Below are 20,225 nucleotides of genomic sequence, written 5' to 3'. Positions count from 1 at the left end.
CGGCGCGCCGGAAGTGACGCGCCCGTCTCGCCCACACACCCACCGCCCCCCTTCCGTGACGCAAAGGCACTTCCGCTTCCGGCCCCGCCCCCCCGCCCGCCCGCCGGACGCACGCGGAGCTGCCCAAGCGCGCGCTGCCGCCGCCGCCGCCGCTGATTGGTCCCGGGCGGGGAACCGGGAAGCGCCGATTGGGCGGGGCTAAAGGTACGGCGGGCGCTGATTGGCCGCGCGGGGAGGAGGGCGGCGGGGGAACGGGGCGGGGGGGGGAGCGGGGGCGGGCGCTGATTGGTTGGCCGGTGATGGGGGGGGGCACGGCGGGCGCTGATTGGCTCCGGTTCTGTGCCCGGTGGACGCTGATTGGCTCCGGTTCGGTGCCCGGTGGACGCTGATTGGCTCCGGTTCGGGCACCGGCGGGCCTCCATTGGCCGCCACGTGGTTGCGGCGGGCGCTGATTGGCCGCGGGAAGGAGGCGGCGAGCCCTGATTGGCCGGTTCAAGCGAGGCGGCCGGCTGATTGGCTGATTTCCGCGGGACGCGCTCCCCGATTGGCCGAGCCTTAGCGGGGGAGGCGGGGTTTCCCTTCCGCGGGGCGCTCTGATTGGTTGCGGGCTGCGCGGGGGGGGCGGAGCCCGCGCTGATGCCGCTCTCTCCCTTTTCTAGGGGCGGAGCTTGTGCCCGAGGGGGCGTGGCCAGAGCCCGGAGGCGGGGCCAGAACCCCGGCGGGGGCGGAGCCTGAGCCCAGGGGTGTGGCCTCAGCCCGGGGGGGAGGAGCCCGAGCCCCCCGAGGAGGAGGAGCCGCGGTTCGAAGGGGCGGGGCCCGACAGCGGAGGAGGCGGAGCCTGCAGAGGAGGAGGCGGGGCCTGCTGCGGAGGGGGCGTGGCCTGTGGGCGATGCCGAAGCGCAGCAAGAAGGAGGCGGCCGAGGGCGACGCCGGGGAGGAGGCGGGTGAGTCCGCACCAGTACGGACCAGTACGGACCAGTACGGACCAGTATGGGCCGGTATGGGCCGGTGTAGGTCTGAGCAGACCAGTACGGACCAGTTCAGACCAGTACAGACCGGTATAGATCTCTATGGGTCGCTACAGACGTTAAGTACAGACCAGTACGGTTAAGTACAGACCAGTTACAGACCAGTACACACCAGTATGGGCCAGTTCAGACCTGTACTGGCCGGTATAGACCAGTATGGGCCAGTATAGATCTGAGCAGACCAGTACAGACCAGTACGGACCAGTATGGGTCACTATAGATGAGTACAGACCAGTACGATTAAGTACAGACCAGTTACAGGCCAGTACACACCAGTATGGTCCAGTACAGACCAGTATGGATGTCTATGGGTCACTATGGACTAATACAGACCAGTTTCAGACCAGTACACACCAGTGTGGGCCAGTACGCACCAGTATGGATCTCTGTGGGTCACTACAGACGTTAAGTACAGACCAGTACCGTTAAGTACAAACCAGTTACAGACCAGTACACACCAGTATGGGCCAGTTCAGACCTGTACTGGCCGGTATAGACCAGTATGGGCCAGTATAGATCTGAGCAGACCAGTACAGACCAGTACGGACCAGTATGGGTCACTATAGACGAGTACAGACCAGTATGGTTAAGTACACACCAGTTACAGACCAGTACACGCCAGTATGGGCCAGTACAGACCTGTAGTGGTTGTTATAGACCAGTATGGACCAGTATAGATCTAACCAGACCAGTACGGACCAGTATGGATCTCTGTGGGTCGCTACAGACTAGTACAGACCAGTATGGTTAAGTACAGACCAGTACGGTTAAGTACAGACCAGTTACAGACCAGTACACACCAGCAGGGGCCAGTACAGACCTGTACTGGCCAGTATAGACCAGTATGGGCCAGTTCAAGCCAGTACAGGCCAGTACAGACACGTATAGACCAGTACAAACTAGTACGGACAAGTATCGACCAGTATGGATCGCTGTGGGGCGGTACACACCAGTATAAATGTGTCTCCACCAGTATAGACCAGTACGGGCTTCTTAGCGCTTTCTCAGTCTGCTCCCAGTGCTCCCCAGTATCCTCCCAGTCTGGTCCCAGTCCCCTCCCACTGCTTCCAGTTCCCCTCCCAGTAACCTTCCAGTGCCTCCGAACCCCCTGTCACTTCTCTCCCAGTGACCCCAGTGCTTCCCAGTCCCCTTCCAGTGCTTCCCAGTAACCCCCCAGTGCCCTCATAACACCCTCCCAGTGCCTCCCAGTCCCTCCCAGTGCCCTCAAATCCCTTCCTAATGCCCTCCCAGTGCTTCCCAGTGCCCTCCCAGTGCCTCCCAGTGCCCTCAAATCCCTTCCTAGCCGCCTTTCAACCCCTCCCAGTCCCTCCCAGTCCCTCCCAGTGCCTCCCAGTAACCCCCCAGTGCCCTCAAACCCCTTCATAACACCCTCCCAGCGCCTCCCAGTGCCTCCCAGTAACCTCCCAGTGCCCTCAAATCCCTTCCTAGTGCCCTTCCAGTGCCTCCCAGTGCCTCCCAGTAACCCCCAAGTGCCCTCAAATCCCTTCCTAGTGCCCTCCCAGTCCCTCCCAGCGCCTCCCAGTAACCCCGCAGTGCCCTCAAATCCCTTCCTAGTGCCCTCCCAGTCCCTCCCAGTGCCTCCCAGTAACCCCCCAGTGCCCTCAAATCCCTTCATAACGCCCTCCCAGTCCCTCCCAGCACCTCCCAGTCCCTCCCAGCGCCTCCCAGTAACCCCCCAGTGCCCTCAAATCCCTTCCTAGTGCCCTCCCAGTCCCTCCCAGCACCTCCCAGTAACCCCCCCAGTGCCCTCAAATCCCTTCCTAGTGCCCTCCCAGTCCCTCCCAGCACCTCCCAGTCCCTCCCAGTGCCTCCCAGTAACCCCCCAGTGCCCTCAAATCCCTTCCTAGTGCCCTCCCAGTCCCTCCCAGCGCCTCCCAGTAACCCCCCAGTGCCCTCAAATCCCTTCCTAGTGCCCTCCCAGTCCCTCCCAGCACCTCCCAGTCCCTCCCAGTGCCTCCCAGTAACCCCCCAGTGCCCTCAAATCCCTTCCTAGTGCCCTCCCAGTCCCTCCCAGCGCCTCCCAGTAACCCCCCAGTGCCCTCAAATCCCTTCCTAGTGCCCTCCCAGTCCCTCCCAGCGCCTCCCAGTAACCCCCCAGTGCCCTCAAATCCCTTCCTAGTGCCCTCCCAGTCCCTCCCAGCGCCTCCCAGTCCCTCCCAGTGCCTCCCAGTAACCCCCCAGTGCCCTCAAATCCCTTCCTAGTGCCCTCCCAGTCCCTCCCAGTGCCTCCCAGTAACCCCCCAGTGCCCTCAAATCCCTTCATAACGCCCTCCCAGTCCCTCCCAGCACCTCCCAGTCCCTCCCAGTGCCTCCCAGTAACCCCCCAGTGCCCTCAAATCCCTTCCTAGTGCCCTCCCAGTCCCTCCCAGCGCCTCCCAGTAACCCCCCAGTGCCCTCAAATCCCTTCCTAGTGCCCTCCCAGTCCCTCCCAGCGCCTCCCAGTAACCCCCCAGTGCCCTCAAATCCCTTCCTAGTGCCCTCCCAGTCCCTCCCAGCACCTCCCAGTCCCTCCCAGTGCCTCCCAGTAACCCCCCAGTGCCCTCAAATCCCTTCCTAGTGCCCTCCCAGTCCCTCCCAGCGCCTCCCAGTAACCCCCCAGTGCCCTCAAATCCCTTCCTAGTGTCCTCCCAGTCCCTCCCAGCACTTCCCAGTCCCTCCCAGCGCCTCCCAGTAACCCCCCAGTGCCCTCAAATCCCTTCCTAGTGCCCTCCCAGTCCCTCCCAGCGCCTCCCAGTAACCCCCCAGTGCCCTCAAATCCCTTCCTAGTGCCCTCCCAGTCCCTCCCAGCACCTCCCAGTCCCTCCCAGTGCCTCCCAGTAACCCCCCAGTGCCCTCAAATCCCTTCCTAGTGCCCTCCCAGTCCCTCCCAGCGCCTCCCAGTAACCCCCCAGTGCCCTCAAATCCCTTCCTAGTGCCCTCCCAGTCCCTCCCAGCACCTCCCAGTCCCTCCCAGTGCCTCCCAGTAACCCCCCAGTGCCCTCAAATCCCTTCCTAGTGCCCTCCCAGTCCCTCCCAGCGCCTCCCAGTAACCCCCCAGTGCCCTCAAATCCCTTCCTAGTGCCCTCCCAGTCCCTCCCAGCGCCTCCCAGTAACCCCCCAGTGCCCTCAAATCCCTTCCTAGTGCCCTCCCAGTCCCTCCCAGCGCCTCCCAGTCCCTCCCAGTGCCTCCCAGTAACCCCCCAGTGCCCTCAAATCCCTTCCTAGTGCCCTCCCAGTCCCTCCCAGTGCCTCCCAGTAACCCCCCAGTGCCCTCAAATCCCTTCATAACGCCCTCCCAGTCCCTCCCAGCACCTCCCAGTCCCTCCCAGTGCCTCCCAGTAACCCCCCAGTGCCCTCAAATCCCTTCCTAGTGCCCTCCCAGTCCCTCCCAGCGCCTCCCAGTAACCCCCCAGTGCCCTCAAATCCCTTCCTAGTGCCCTCCCAGTCCCTCCCAGCGCCTCCCAGTAACCCCCCAGTGCCCTCAAATCCCTTCCTAGTGCCCTCCCAGTCCCTCCCAGCACCTCCCAGTCCCTCCCAGTGCCTCCCAGTAACCCCCCAGTGCCCTCAAATCCCTTCCTAGTGCCCTCCCAGTCCCTCCCAGCGCCTCCCAGTAACCCCCCAGTGCCCTCAAATCCCTTCCTAGTGTCCTCCCAGTCCCTCCCAGCACTTCCCAGTCCCTCCCAGCGCCTCCCAGTAACCCCCCAGTGCCCTCAAATCCCTTCCTAGTGCCCTCCCAGTCCCTCCCAGCGCCTCCCAGTAACCCCCCAGTGCCCTCAAATCCCTTCCTAGTGCCCTCCCAGTCCCTCCCAGCACCTCCCAGTCCCTCCCAGCGCCTCCCAGTAACCCCCCAGTGCCCTCAAATCCCTTCCTAGTGCCCTCCCAGTCCCTCCCAGCGCCTCCCAGTAACCCCCCAGTGCCCTCAAATCCCTTCATAACGCCCTCCCAGTCCCTCCCAGCACCTCCCAGTCCCTCCCAGCGCCTCCCAGTAACCCCCCAGTGCCCTCAAATCCCTTCCTAGTGCCCTCCCAGTCCCTCCCAGTGCCTCCCAGTAACCCCCCAGTGCCCTCAAATCCCTTCCTAGTGCCCTCCCAGTCCCTCCCAGTCCCTCCCAGTCCCTCCCAGTGCCTCCCAGTAACCCCCCAGTGCCCTCAAATCCCTTCCTAGTGCCCTCCCAGTCCCTCCCAGCACCTCCCAGTCCCTCCCAGCGCCTCCCAGTAACCCCCCAGTGCCCTCAAATCCCTTCCTAGTGCCCTCCCAGTCCCTCCCAGTGCCTCCCAGTAACCCCCCAGTGCCCTCAAATCCCTTCCTAGTGCCCTCCCAGTCCCTCCCAGCGCCTCCCAGTAACCCCCCAGTGCCCTCAAATCCCTTCCTAGTGCCCTCCCAGTCCCTCCCAGCACCTCCCAGTCCCTCCCAGCGCCTCCCAGTAACCCCCCAGTGCCCTCAAATCCCTTCCTAGTGCCCTCCCAGTCCCTCCCAGTGCCTCCCAGTAACCCCCCAGTGCCCTCAAATCCCTTCCTAGTGCCCTCCCAGTCCCTCCCAGCACCTCCCAGTCCCTCCCAGTGCCTCCCAGTAACCCCCCAGTGCCCTCAAATCCCTTCCTAGTGCCCTCCCAGTCCCTCCCAGTAACCCCCCAGTCCCCTCAAATCCCTTCCTAGCCCCCTTTCAACCCCTCCCAGTGCCTCCCAGCGCCTCCCAGTAACCTCCCAGTGCCTCCCAGTAACCCCCCCTTCCCTCCCCGCGCAGGCCGACGCCCCCCGAAGGCGGGGCGGGAGGAGGAGGCGGGGTTTGCCTACGAGGACCCGCCCACCCGGGAGGTGACGCCGGGGGGGCAGCGCTTCACCCTCAAGGTGACGTCGTGGAACGTGGACGGGCTGCGCGCCTGGGTGCGCAAGGGGGGGCTGCAGGTGAGGGCACCCGGGGGTCCGGGGGCACCCAGGGGGCTGGGGGGGCACCCTCAGGTCTGGGGGGGCACCCTGGGGTCTCGGGGTGGGGGGACACAGGGGGCTGAGGGGCACCCAGGGGGCTGGGGGGGGCACCCAGGGGGCTGGGGGAGCACCCTGGGGTCTCGGGGGGGGGGACACAGGGGGCTGAGGGGCACCCAGGGGGCTGGGGGGGGCACCCAGGGGGCTGGGGGGGCACCCTGGGGTCTCGGGGGGGGGGACACAGGGGGCTGAGGGGCACCCAGGGGGCTGGGGGGGGCACCCAGGGGGCTGGGGGGGCACCCTGGGGTCTCGGGGGGGGGGACACAGGGGGCTGAGGGGCACCCAGGGGGCTGGGGGGGGCACCCAGGGTTTTGGGGGGGCACCCAGGGGTCTCGGGGGGGGGGACACAGGGGGCTGAGGGGCACCCAGGGGGCTGGGGGGGGCACCCAGGGTTTTGGGGGGGCACCCAGGGGTCTCGGGGGGGCACCCAGGGGTCTGGGGGGGCACCCTGGGGTCTCAGGGGGGGGGACACAGGGGGCTGAGGGGCACCCAGGGGGCTGGGGGGGGCACCCAGGGTTTTGGGGGGGCACCCAGGGGTCTCGGGGGGGCACCCAGGGGGCTGGGGGGGCACCCTGGGGTCTCGGGGGGGACACACAGGGGGCTGAGGGGCACCCAGGGTGCTGGGGGGGCACCCAGGGGGCTGGGGGGGCACCCTGGGGTCTCGGGGGGGGACGGGACAGGGGGCTGGGGGGGCACCCTGGGGTCCGGGGGGGGGGACACAGGGGGCTGGGGGGGCACCCAGGGTTTTGGGGGGGCACCCTGGGGTCTCGGGGGGGGGGGGGGACACAGGGGGCTGAGGGGCACCCAGGGGTCTGGGGGGGGCACCCAGGGGGCTGGGGGAGCACCCTGGGGTCTCGGGGGGGGGACACAGGGGGCTGAGGGGCACCCAGGGTTTTGGGGGGGCACCCTGGGGTCCGGGGGGAGGACACAGGGGGCTGAGGGGCACCCAGGGGTCTTGGGGGGCACCCAGTGGTCTGGGGGGGGCACCCAGGGGTCTGGGGGGGCACCCTGGGGTCTCGGGGGGGGGGACACAGGGGGCTGAGGGGCACCCAGGGTGCTGGGGGGGCACCCTGGGGTCTGGGGGGGCACCCTGGGGTCCGGGGGGGGGGACACAGGGGGCTGAGGGGCACCCAGGGGTCTGGGGGGGGCACCCAGGGGGCTGGGGGAGCACCCTGGGGTCTCGGGGGGGGGGACACAGGGGGCTGAGGGGCACCCAGGGTTTTGGGGGGGCACCCAGGGGGCTGGGGGGGCACCCTGGGGTCTGGGGGAGCACCCTGGGGTCTCGGGCGGGGGGACACAGGGGGCTGAGGGGCAACCACGGTTTTGGGGGGGCACCCTGGGGTCCGGGGGGGGGACACAGGGGGCTGGGGGGGCACCCAGGGGTCTGAGGGGCACCCAGGGGTCTGGGGGGGGCACCCTGGGGTCTCGTGGGGGGGGACACAGGGGGCTGGGGGGGGCACCCAGGGGTCTTGGGGGGGCACCCAGGGTGCTGGGGGGGCACCCTGGGGTCTGGGGGGGGACGACACAGGGGGCTGAGGGGCACCCAGGGGTCTCGGGGGGGCACCCAGGGGGCTGGGGGGGCACCCTGGGGTCCGGGGGGACACACATAGGGGGCTGAGGGGCACCCAGGGGTCTGGGGGGGGCACCCTCAGGTCTGGGGGGGCACCCTGGGGTCTGGGGAGCACCCAGGGGTTTTGGGGGGGGGCACCCAGGGGTCTGGGGGGGCACCCAGGGGTTTTGGGGGGTCGCACTTATGGGTCCGGGGAGCACCCAGGGTTTTTGGGGGGGGGGGGGGGCACCCAGGTGTCCGGCGGGGCCACGCCAGACCCCCGGGGGTCCCGACCGAGCCCACCCACGGGTGCTGCCGTGCCCCCCCCCGCAGTGGGTGCAGGAGGAGGCCCCCGACGTGCTGTGCCTGCAGGAGACCAAGTGCGGGGGGGGGGCCGTGCCCCCCGAGGTGCGCGCCCTCCCCGGCCTCCCCCACCAGTTCTGGGCCAGCCCCGAGGGACGGCCCGGCTACAGCGGCGTGGGGCTACTGGCCCGACACGAGCCCCTCAGCGTCACCTACGGCATCGGTGAGACCCCCCAGGGACCCCCCCGGACCCATAAGTGCCCCCCCAGACCCATAAGTGCGACCCCCAAGTACCCCCCCATCTTCAAACTCCTCTTTGAAGGACCTCAAACCTTCACAAACGAGCCCAAATTCCAGCTAAATTGCCCCCAAATCCACTTTGGGGAATCCCAAATACCCCCCAAGACCCATAAATACCCCCCCAGACCCATAAGTACCCCCCCAGACCCATAACTACCCCCCCAGACCCATAAGTGCGACCCCCAAGTACCCCCCCATCTTCAAACTCCTCTTTGAAGGACCTCAAACCTTCACAAACGAGCCCAAATTCCAGCTAAATTGCCCCCAAATCCACTTTGGGGAATCCCAAATACCCCCCCCAGACCCATAAATACCCCCCCAGACCCATAAATACCCCCCCAGACCCATAACTACCCCCCCAGACCCATAAGTGCGACCCCCAAGTACCCCCCTGGTCTTCAACCTCATCTTCGGAGAACCTCAAACCTTCACGAACGAGCCCAAATTCCAGCTAAATTGACCCCAAATCCACTGCGGGGACCCCCAAATACCCCCCCGGACCCATAAATACCCCCCCAGACCCATAACTACCCCCCCGGACCCATAAGTGCGACCCCCAAGTACCCCCCTGGTCTTCAAACTCGTCTTTGAAGGACCTCAAACCTTCACGAACGAGCCCAAATTCCAGCTAAATTGCCCCCAAATCCACTTTGGGGAATCCCAAATACCCCCCAAGACCCATAAATACCCCCCCAGACCCATAAGTACCCCCCCAGACCCATAACTACCCCCCCGGACCCATAAGTGCGACCCCCAAGTACCCCCCTGGTCTTCAAACTCGTCTTTGAAGGACCTCAAACCTTCACAAACGAGCCCAAATTCCAGCTAAATTGACCTCAAATCCACTCCAGGGACACCCAAATACCCCCCCGGACCCATAAATACCCCCCCAGACCCATAACTACCCCCCAGACCCATAAGTGCGACCCCCAAGTACCCCCCCATCTTCAAACTCGTCTTTGAAGGACCTCAAACCTTCACAAACGAGCCCAAATTCCAGCTAAATTGCCCCCAAATCCACTTTGGGGAATCCCAAATACCCCCCAAGACCCATAAATACCCCCCCAGACCCATAACTACCCCCCCGGACCCATAAGTGCGACCCCCAAGTACCCCCCCATCTTCAAACTCATCTTTGAAGGACCTCAAACCTTCACGAACGAGCCCAAATTCCAGCTAAATTGCCCCCAAATCCACTTTGGGGAATCCCAAATACCCCCCCAGACCCATAACTACCCCCCCAGACCCATAAATACCCCCCCAGACCCATAAGTACCCCCCCAGACCCATAAGTGCAACCCCCAAGTACCCCCCTGGTCTTCAAACTCGTCTTTGAAGGATCTCAAACCTTCACGAACGAGCCCAAATTCCAGCTAAATTGCCCCCAAATCCACTTTGGGGAATCCCAAATACCCCCCTGACCCATAAATACCCCCCCCAGACCCATAACTACCCCCCCAGACCCATAAGTGCGACCCCCAAGTACCCCCCTGGTCTTCAAACTCGTCTTTGAAGGACCTCAAACCTTCACGAACGAGCCCAAATTCCAGCTAAATTGCCCCCAAATCCACTTTGGGGAATCCCAAATACCCCCCAAGACCCATAAATACCCCCCCAGACCCATAAGTACCCCCCCAGACCCATAACTACCCCCCCAGACCCATAAGTGCGACCCCCAAGTACCCCCCCATCTTCAAACTCCTCTTTGAAGGACCTCAAACCTTCACAAACGAGCCCAAATTCCAGCTAAATTGCCCCCAAATCCACTTTGGGGAATCCCAAATACCCCCCCCAGACCCATAAATACCCCCCCAGACCCATAAATACCCCCCCAGACCCATAACTACCCCCCCGGACCCATAAGTGCGACCCCCAAGTACCCCCCTGGTCTTCAAACTCGTCTTTGAAGGACCTCAAACCTTCACGAACGAGCCCAAATTCCAGCTAAATTGCCCCCAAATCCACTTTGGGGAATCCCAAATACCCCCCCAGACCCATAAATACCCCCCCAGACCCATAAGTACCCCCCCAGACCCATAACTACCCCCCCAGACCCATAAGTGCGACCCCCAAGTACCCCCCTGGTCTTCAAACTCGTCTTTGAAGGACCTCAAACCTTCACGAACGAGCCCAAATTCCAGCTAAATTGCCCCCAAATCCACTCCAGGGACACCCAAATACCCCCCCGGACCCATAAATACCCCCCCAGACCCATAACTACCCCCCCGGACCCATAAGTGCGACCCCGAAGTACCCCCCCATCTTCAAACTCGTCTTTGAAGGACCTCAAACCTTCACGAATGAGCCCAAATTCCAGCTAAATTGCCCCCAAATCCACTTTGGGGAATCCCAAATACCCCCCAAGACCCATAAATACCCCCCCCAGACCCATAACTACCCCCCCAGACCCATAAGTGCGACCCCCAAGTACCCCCCTGGTCTTCAAACTCGTCTTTGGAGAACGTCAAACCTTCACGAATGAGCCCAAATTCCAGCTAAATTGCCCCCAAATCCACTTTGGGGAATCCCAAATACCCCCCCCAGACCCATAACTACCCCCCCAGACCCATAAGTACCCCCCCAGACCCATAACTACCCCCCCGGACCCATAAGTGCGACCCCCAAGTACCCCCCTGGTCTTCAAACTCGTCTTTGGAGAACGTCAAACCTTCACAAACGAGCCCAAATTCCAGCTAAATTGCCCCCAAATCCACTTTGGGGAATCCCAAATACCCCCCCCAGACCCATAAATACCCCCCCCAGACCCATAAATACCCCCCCAGACCCATAAATACCCCCCCAGACCCATAAGTGCGACCCCCAAGTACCCCCCCATCTTCAAACTCCTCTTTGAAGGACCTCAAACCTTCACAAACGAGCCCAAATTCCAGCTAAATTGCCCCCAAATCCACTTTGGGGAATCCCAAATACCCCCCCCAGACCCATAAATACCCCCCCAGACCCATAAATACCCCCCCAGACCCATAACTACCCCCCCGGACCCATAAGTGCGACCCCCAAGTACCCCCCTGGTCTTCAAACTCGTCTTTGAAGGACCTCAAACCTTCACGAACGAGCCCAAATTCCAGCTAAATTGCCCCCAAATCCACTTTGGGGAATCCCAAATACCCCCCCGACCCATAAATACCCCCCCCAGACCCATAAATACCCTCCCCAGACCCATAAGTACCCCCCCAGACCCATAACTACCCCCCCGGACCCATAAGTGCGACCCCCAAGTACCCCCCTGGTCTTCAAAGTCGTCTTTGAAGGACCTCAAACCTTCACGAACGAGCCCAAATTCCAGCTAAATTGACCCCAAATCTACCCCAGGGACCCCCAAATACCCCCCCAGACCCATAAGTACCCCCCAGACCCATAACTACCCCCCCAGACCCATAAGTACCCCCCAGACCCATAAGTGCGACCCCCAAGTACCCCCCTGGTCTTCAACCTCATCTTCGGAGAACCTCAAACCTTCATGAACGAGCCCAAATTCCAGCTAAATTGCCCCCAAATCCACTTTGGGGAATCCCAAATACCCCCCCAGACCCATAAATACCCCCCCAGACCCATAACTACCCCCCAGACCCATAAGTGCGACCCCCAAGTACCCCCCCATCTTCAAACTCATCTTTGGAGAACGTCAAACCTTCACAAACGATCCCAAATTCCCACTAAATTGACCCCAAATCTACCCCAGGGACCCCCAAATACCCCCCAAGACCCATAAATACCCCCCCAGACCCATAACTACCCCCCCAGACCCATAACTACCCCCCAGACCCATAAGTGCGACCCCCAAGTACCCCCCCATCTTCAAACTCGTCTTTGAAGGACCTCAAACCTTCACAAACGAGCCCAAATTCCAGCTAAATTGCCCCCAAATCCACTTTGGGGAATCCCAAATACCCCCCCGACCCATAAATACCCCCCCCAGACCCATAAATACCCCCCCAGACCCATAAGTACCCCCCCAGACCCATAACTACCCCCCCGGACCCATAAGTGCGACCCCCAAGTACCCCCCTGGTCTTCAACCTCATCTTCGGAGAACCTCAAACCTTCACGAACGAGCCCAAATTCCAGCTAAATTGACCCCAAATCCACTGCGGGGACCCCCAAATACCCCCCCGGACCCATAAATACCCCCCCAGACCCATAACTACCCCCCCGGACCCATAAGTGCGACCCCCAAGTACCCCCCTGGTCTTCAAACTCGTCTTTGAAGGACCTCAAACCTTCACAAACGAGCCCAAATTCCAGCTAAATTGCCCCCAAATCCACTTTGGGGAATCCCAAATACCCCCCCCAGACCCATAACTACCCCCCCAGACCCATAAGTACCCCCCCAGACCCATAACTACCCCCCCGGACCCATAAGTGCGACCCCCAAGTACCCCCCTGGTCTTCAAACTCGTCTTTGAAGGACCTCAAACCTTCACGAACGAGCCCAAATTCCAGCTAAATTGCCCCCAAATCCACTTTGGGGAATCCCAAATACCCCCCCGAGCCATAAATACCCCCCCCAGACCCATAAATACCCCCCCAGACCCATAAATACCCCCCCAGACCCATAAGTGCGACCCCCAAGTACCCCCCCATCTTCAAACTCGTCTTTGGAGAACGTCAAACCTTCACAAACGAGCCCAAATTCCCACTAAATTGACCCCAAATCTACCCCAGGGACCCCCAAATACCCCCCCAGACCCATAACTACCCCCCCAGACCCCTAAGTACCCCCCCGGGACCCATAAGTACCTCCCACCACCCTCAAAATATCCCCCTGGACCCCAGTTGTCCCAGTTGACACCTCAATTGCCCCAGTTGACCCCAATTTCCCCCAGTTGCCCCCAATTTCCCCCGGTTGACCCCAGTTGCCCCCCAGTTGCCCCCAGTTGCCCCCGGTTGACCCCAGTTGCCCCCCAGTTGCCCCCAATTTCGCCCAGTTGACCCCAATTTCCCCTAGTTGCCCCCAGTTACCCCAATTTCCCCCAGTTGCCCCCCAGTTGCCCCTCAGTTGCCCCCAATTTCCCCCGGTTGACCCCAGTTGCCCCCCAATTTCCCCCAGTTGCCCCCAATTTCCCCCAGTTGCCCCCCAGTTGCCCCTCAGTTGCCCCCAATTTCCCCCGATTGACCCCAGTTGCTCCCCAGTTGCCCCGAGTTGCCCCCAATTTCCCCCAGTTGCCCCCAATTTCCCCCGGTTGACCCCAGTTGCCCCCCAGTTGCCCCCGGTTGACCCCAGTTGTCCCCAATTTCCCCTGGTTGACCCCAGTTGCCCCCAATTTCCCCCAGTTGACCCCAATTTCCCCCGGTTGACCCCAGTTGCTCCCCAGTCGCCCCCCAGTTGCCCCCAATTTCCCCCAGTTGACCCCAATTTCCCCTGGTTGACCCCAGCTGCCCCCCACTTGCCCCCCAGTTGACCCCAATTTCCCCCAGTTGCCCCCAGTTTCCCCCGGTTGACCCCAGTTGCCCCCCAGTTGCCCCCAATTTCCCCCGGTTGACCCCAGTTGCTCCCCAGTCGCCCCCCAGTTGCCCCCCAGTTGACCCTAGTTGCCCCCCAGTTGACCCCAGTCGCCCCCAATTCCCCCCAGTTGACCTCAGTTGCCCCCCAATTGACCCCAGTTGCCCCCAGTCGCCCCCCAATTCCCCCCAGTTGACCTCAGTTGCCCCCCAATTGACCCCAGTTGCCCCCAGTCGCCCCCCAATTCCCCCCAGTTGACCTCAGTTGCCCCCCAATTGACCCCAGTTGCCCCCAATTTCCCCTACTTGCCCCCAGTTTCCCCTGGTTGACCCCAGTTGCCCCCAGTTGCCCCCAATTTCCCGCGATTGACCCCAGTTGCTCCCCAGTCGCCCCCCAGTCGCCCCCCAGTTGACCCTAGTTGCCCCCAGTTGCCCCCAATTTCCCCCGGTTGACCCCAGTTGCCCCCCAGTTGCCCCCAATTTCCCCCAGTTGCCCCCCAGTTGCCCCCAATTTCCCCCGGTTGACCCCAGTTGCTCCCCAGTCGCCCCCCAGTTGCCCCCCAGTTGACCCTAGTTGCCCCCCAGTTGCCCCCAATTTCCCCCAGTTGCCCCCAATTTCCCCCGGTTGCCCCCCAGTTGCCCCCAGTTGCCCCCAATTTCCCCCGGTTGACCCCAGTTGCTCCCCAGTCGCCCCCCAGTTGACGCTAGTTGCCCCCCAGTTGCCCCCAGTCACCCCCCAATTCCCCCCAGTTGACCTCAGTTGCCCCCCAATTGTCCCCAGTTGCCCCCCGTCGCGCCCCAATTCCCCCCAATTGACCCCAGTTGCCCCCAGTCGCGCCCCAATTCCCCCCAATTGACCCCAGTTGCCCCCAGTTGCCCCCAATTTCCCCCGGTTGACCCCAGTTGCTCCCCAGTCGCCCCCCAGTTGCTCCCCAGTCGCCCTCCAGTTGCCCCCCAGTTGACCCTAGTTGCCCCCCAGTTGTCCCCAGTTGCTCCCCAGTCGCCCCCAATTTCCCCCGATTGACCCCAGTTGCTCCCCAGTTGCCCCCAATTTCCCCCAGTTGCCCCCAATTTCCCCCGATTGACCCCAGTTGCTCCCCAGTCGCCCCCAATTCCCCCCAGTCGCCCCCCAGTTGCCCCCAATTTCCCCCAGTTGCCCCCAATTTCCCCTGGTTGACCCCAGTTGCCCCCCAGTTGCCCCCAATGTCCCCCGGTTGCCCCCAGTTGCCCCCCAGTTGCCCCCGGTTGACCCCAGTCGCCCCCAGTCGCCCCCAATTTCCCCCAGTTGCCCCCAGTCGCCCCCCAATTCCCCCCAGTTGACCTCAGTTGCCCCCCAATTGACCCCAGTTGCCCCCAATTTCCCCTACTTGCCCCCAGTTTCCCCTGGTTGACCCCAGTTGCCCCCAGTTGCCCCCAATTTCCCGCGATTGACCCCAGTTGCTCCCCAGTCGCCCCCCAGTCGCCCCCCAGTTGACCCTAGTTGCCCCCCAGTTGCCCCCAGTTGCCCCCAATTTCCCCCGGTTGACCCCAGTTGCCCCCCAGTTGCCCCCAATTTCCCCCAGTTGCCCCCCAGTTGCCCCCAATTTCCCCCGGTTGACCCCAGTTGCTCCCCAGTCGCCCCCCAGTTGCCCCCCAGTTGACCCTAGTTGCCCCCCAGTTGCCCCCAATTTCCCCCAGTTGCCCCCAATTTCCCCCGGTTGCCCCCCAGTTGCCCCCAGTTGCCCCCAATTTCCCCCAGTTGACCCCAGTTGCTCCCCAGTCGCCCCCCAGTTGACGCTAGTTGCCCCCCAGTTGCCCCCAGTCACCCCCCAATTCCCCCCAGTTGACCCTAGTTGCCCCCCAGTTGTCCCCAGTTGCTCCCCAGTCGCCCCCAATTTCCCCCGATTGACCCCAGTTGCTCCCCAGTTGCCCCCAATTTCCCCCAGTTGCCCCCAATTTCCCCCGATTGACCCCAGTTGCTCCCCAGTCGCCCCCAATTCCCCCCAGTCGCCCCCCAGTTGCCCCCAATTTCCCCCAGTTGCCCCCAATTTCCCCTGGTTGACCCCAGTTGCCCCCCAGTTGCCCCCAATGTCCCCCGGTTGCCCCCAGTTGCCCCCCAGTTGCCCCCGGTTGACCCCAGTCGCCCCCAGTCGCCCCCAATTCCCCCCAGTTGCCCCCAGTTGCCCCCCAATTCCCCCCAGTTGACCTCAGTTGCCCCCCAATTGACCCCAGTCGCCCCCAGTCGCCCCCCAATCCCCCCCAGTTGACCCCCCAAATCCCCCCCATCCAGGCGAGGAGGAGCACGACCGCGAGGGCCGCGTGGTGACGGCCGAATTCCCCGCCCTCTTCGTGGTCGCCGCCTACGTCCCCAACGCCGGCCGAGGATTGGTCCGCCTGGAATACCGCCGCCGCTGGGACGTCGCCTTCCGCTCTTACCTCGCCCGCTTGGACGCCCAAAAACCGGTGGCCCTTTGCGGCGACCTCAACGTCGCCCACGCCGAAATCGACTTGCGCCACCCCCGGGCGAACCGTCGCTCGGCCGGTTTTACCGTCGAAGAACGCGAAGGTTTCGGAGCCTTGTTAGAAGCCGGATTTCTCGATTCTTTCCGCCATCTTTATCCGGCCGTTCCGCACGCCTACACCTTTTGGACTTATTTGGGCGGCGCCCGGGATCGCAACGTTGGGTGGCGCCTCGATTATTTCGTCCTCTCGCGCCGCTTGGAAGGAGCCCTCTGCGACAGCAAGATCCGCTCCCGCGTCTTGGGCAGCGACCACTGTCCCATCACCCTCTACCTCGCCCTATAGCGGCTCCGCCCCCGCCCCGCCCTTCCGTAAGTTCGCCCGATGGCGCGCGCGCTTCCCGCCCCGATCCCGACCTCCTCTGCCTGGCCGGAAACCACCCCGAACGCCCCCAGAGTGGGTTTAGATGATGTCATCGGCGTCTACGTGGCGTCATGGTGGCCCCATCAACCTGCTCTTGGCCATAAATCCCCCCTACACGACCATAATTAGGGTTTAGGTGATGTCATCGTGGAGCGTGTCAGGTCATGATGGCGTCATCCACCTCTACTTGGCCACGATTCCACCCTAAATGCCCACAAATCGGGTTTAGATGATGTCATCGTTGTCTACATGGCGTCATGGTGGCCCCATCAACCTGCTCTTGGCCATAAATCCCCCCTACACGACCATAATTAGGGTTTAGGTGATGTCATCGTGGAGCGTGTCAGGTCATGATGGTGTCATCTACCTCTACTTGGCCACGATTCCCCCCTAAATGCCCACAAATCGGGTTTAGATGATGTCATCATCGTCTACGTGGCGTCATGGTGGCCCCATCAACCTGCTCTTGGCCATAAATCCCCCCTACACGACCATAATTAGGGTTTAGGTGATGTCATCGTGGAGCGTGTCAGGTCATGATGGTGTCATCCACCTCTACTTGGCCACGATTCCACCCTAAATGCCCACAAATCGGGTTTAGATGATGTCATCGTCGTCTACATGGCGTCATGGTGGCCCCATCAACCTGCTCTTGGCCATAAATCCCCCCTACACGACCATAATTAGGGTTTAGGTGATGTCATCGTGGAGCATGTCAGGTCATGATGGTGTCATCTACCTCTACTTGGCCACGATTCCACCCTAAATGCCCACAAATCGGGTTTAGATGATGTCATCGTTGTCTACGTGGCGTCATGGTGGCCCCATCAACCTGCTCTTGGCCATAAATCCCCCCTACACGACCATAATTAGGGTTTAGGTGATGTCATCGTGGAGCGTGTCAGGTCATGATGGCGTCATCCACCTCTACTTGGCCACGATTCCACCCTAAATGCCCATAAATCGGGTTTAGATGATGTCATCGTTGTCTACATGGCGTCATGGTGGCCCCATCAACCTGCTCTTGGCCATAAATCCCCCCTACACGACCATAATTAGGGTTTAGGTGATGTCATCGTGGAGCGTGTCAGGTCATGATGGTGTCATCTACCTCTACTTGGCCACGATTCCACCCTAAATGCCCATAAATCGGGTTTAGATGATGTCATCGTTGTCTACATGGCGTCATGGTGGCCCCATCAACCTGCTCTTGGCCATAAATCCCCCCTACACGACCATAATTAGGGTTTAGGTGATGTCATCGTGGAGCGTGTCAGGTCATGATGGTGTCATCTACCTCTACTTGGCCACGATTCCACCCTAAATGCCCATAAATCGGGTTTAGATGATGTCATCATCGTCTACGTGGCGTCATGGTGGCCCCATCAACCTGCTCTTGGCCATAAATCCCCCCTACACGACCATAATTAGGGTTTAGGTGATGTCATCGTGGAGCGTGTCAGGTCATGATGGTGTCATCTACCTCTACTTGGCCACGATTCCACCCTAAATGCCCATAAATCGGGTTTAGATGATGTCATCATCGTCTACGTGGCGTCATGGTGGCCCCATCAACCTGCTCTTGGCCATAAATCCCCCCTACACGACCATAATTAGGGTTTAGGTGATGTCATCGTGGAGCGTGTCAGGTCATGATGGCGTCATCCACCTCTACTTGGCCACGATTCCACCCTAAATGCCCATAAATCGGGTTTAGATGATGTCATCGTTGTCTACATGGCGTCATGGTGGCCCCATCAACCTGCTCTTGGCCATAAATCCCCCCTACACGACCATAATTAGGGTTTAGGTGATGTCATCGTGGAGCGTGTCAGGTCATGATGGTGTCATCTACCTCTACTTGGCCACGATTCCACCCTAAATGCCCATAAATCGGGTTTAGATGATGTCATCGTTGTCTACATGGCGTCATGGTGGCCCCATCAACCTGCTCTTGGCCATAAATCCCCCCTACACGACCATAATTAGGGTTTAGGTGATGTCATCGTGGAGCGTGTCAGGTCATGATGGTGTCATCTACCTCTACTTGGCCACGATTCCACCCTAAATGCCCATAAATCGGGTTTAGATGATGTCATCATCGTCTACGTGGCGTCATGGTGGCCCCATCAACCTGCTCTTGGCCATAAATCCCCCCTACACGACCATAATTAGGGTTTAGGTGATGTCATCGTGGAGCGTGTCAGGTCATGATGGTGTCATCTACCTCTACTTGGCCACGATTCCACCCTAAATGCCCACAAATCGGGTTTAGATGATGTCATCATCGTCTACGTGGCGTCATGGTGGCCCCATCAACCTGCTCTTGGCCATAAATCCCCCCTACACGACCATAATTAGGGTTTAGGTGATGTCATCGTGGAGCGTGTCAGGTCATGATGGCGTCATCCACCTCTACTTGGCCACGATTCCACCCTAAATGCCCATAAATCGGGTTTAGATGATGTCATCGTTGTCTACATGGCGTCATGGTGGCCCCATCAACCTGCTCTTGGCCATAAATCCCCCCTACACGACCATAATTAGGGTTTAGGTGATGTCATCGTGGAGCGTGTCGGGTCACGATGGCGTCATCCACTTCTACTTGGCCACGATTCCACCCAAAATGCCCGTAAAATTGATTTAGATGACGTCATCGTGGTTCTATACGACGTCACGATGGTCTCATCAACCTCTTCTTGACCGTATATCCGCTCTAAAGGACCATAAATTGGGTCTACGTGATGTCATCATGGTCCGTATGGCATCATAACGCACCCGTTGAGCTCTAGTTGCCTCTAGTTCTGCCCTAAATGCCCCCAGATTGGGTTAACGTGATGTCATCACGGTCCACGTGGCCTCATGATGGCGTCATCTATCTCTACTTGGCCGCGATTCCACCCTAAATGCCCGTAAATCAGGTTTTGATGATGTCATCATGGTCTATACGGCATCACAGTGGCCCCATCAACCTCCTCTTGGCCAAAATCCCCCCCAGACGACCATAACTAGGGTTTCGATGATGTCATCGCGGAGCGTATCGGGTCACGCTGACGTCATCCACCTCTACTCGGCCACGATTCCACCCGAAATGCCCCTAAAACCGACCTGGATGACGTCATCGTGGTCCGTACGACATCACGGCGGCCCCACCCACCTCACATTGACCCTCCAGCCCCATAGGTCGGCTTCCCGTCAGGTCACCGCCCCCTCACCAAGATCCCGCCCCCGGAAGCCCCTCCCCTCGACGGCCATAGGGCGGCCCTATGTGATGTCATCCGCCGCCGTCCTACGCGCCCCGAAGCTCGACCTATAGGGAACCGCCGTCGCCGCCATGGCCCCGCCCCCCCCATACATCACCCCATAGGGTTGTGGGAGGGGCCACAGGGCCCGTAGAGACCCCGCCCCCAGCCCCACCCCTCCCCTATAGACACCCCCAGCCCCTCCCCCGCGTCTATTTTTATCCCCCGCCGCGGGGAGCCAATAAAAACTCTTCGTTCAATCACGTGCTGTTGAGGGGGCGGGGCGGGGCGGGACCCAGGTGCCTGGGCGGGGCTTTATTTACAGTCATGACCCCGCCCCCCCCAAATTCGGGGGAGGAGGCGTTAATTAAATAGATATATACAAGGGGGGGCGGGGCTTATGTACAGCGGGGGTGGAGCCGTGGGAGAGGGCGGGGCGGGCGAGCCCAGGGCATCATGGGAAACGCTCCGTTTCCACCCCCCTCATCAGTCCGGG

At 61.5% G+C, this 20,225-nt stretch overlaps 1 protein-coding gene across 2 annotated transcripts; it reads left to right on the top strand.

The window, feature by feature from the left end:
- The first annotated feature begins 65 nt into the window (after positions 1-65).
- Positions 66-19,989, top strand: APEX1 (apurinic/apyrimidinic endodeoxyribonuclease 1). Of its 2 annotated transcripts, XR_011322727.1 has the most exons (6): positions 66-204; positions 660-944; positions 5,772-5,932; positions 7,893-8,085; positions 15,895-18,979; positions 19,447-19,989. XR_011322727.1 is itself a non-coding variant. In XM_069774222.1 (5 exons), the coding sequence occupies exons 2-5, from the start codon at positions 890-892 to the stop codon at positions 16,407-16,409; spliced, it is 924 nt and encodes a 307-aa protein (XP_069630323.1). In that variant the 5' UTR covers positions 77-204; positions 660-889; the 3' UTR covers positions 16,410-19,989. The 2 variants fall into 2 exon arrangements, 1 of the variants encoding a protein (XP_069630323.1); XM_069774222.1 differs by having other exon boundaries at positions 77-204; positions 15,895-19,989.
- The last annotated feature ends 236 nt before the right edge of the window (positions 19,990-20,225 follow it).

This window comes from Haliaeetus albicilla, chromosome 29, assembly GCF_947461875.1.
Source record: "Haliaeetus albicilla chromosome 29, bHalAlb1.1, whole genome shotgun sequence".
In the NCBI taxonomy this organism is placed as follows: Eukaryota; Metazoa; Chordata; class Aves; order Accipitriformes; family Accipitridae; genus Haliaeetus; species Haliaeetus albicilla.
Note: the sequence above shows the minus strand (reverse complement) of the source record. Positions and strands in the feature narration are given on the sequence as shown.

Excerpts from the sequence above, each read along its gene's own strand:
- APEX1 (XM_069774222.1), top strand. The coding sequence starts at position 890 with ATGCCGAAGCGCAGCAAGAAGGAGGCGGCCGAGGGCGACGCCGGGGAG. Across the intron at positions 945-5,771 it reads CGACGCCGGGGAGGAGGCGG|GCCGACGCCCCCCGAAGGCG; the intron begins GTGAGTCCGCAC and ends CTCCCCGCGCAG. Across the intron at positions 8,086-15,894 it reads CAGCGTCACCTACGGCATCG|GCGAGGAGGAGCACGACCGC; the intron begins GTGAGACCCCCC and ends CCCCCCATCCAG.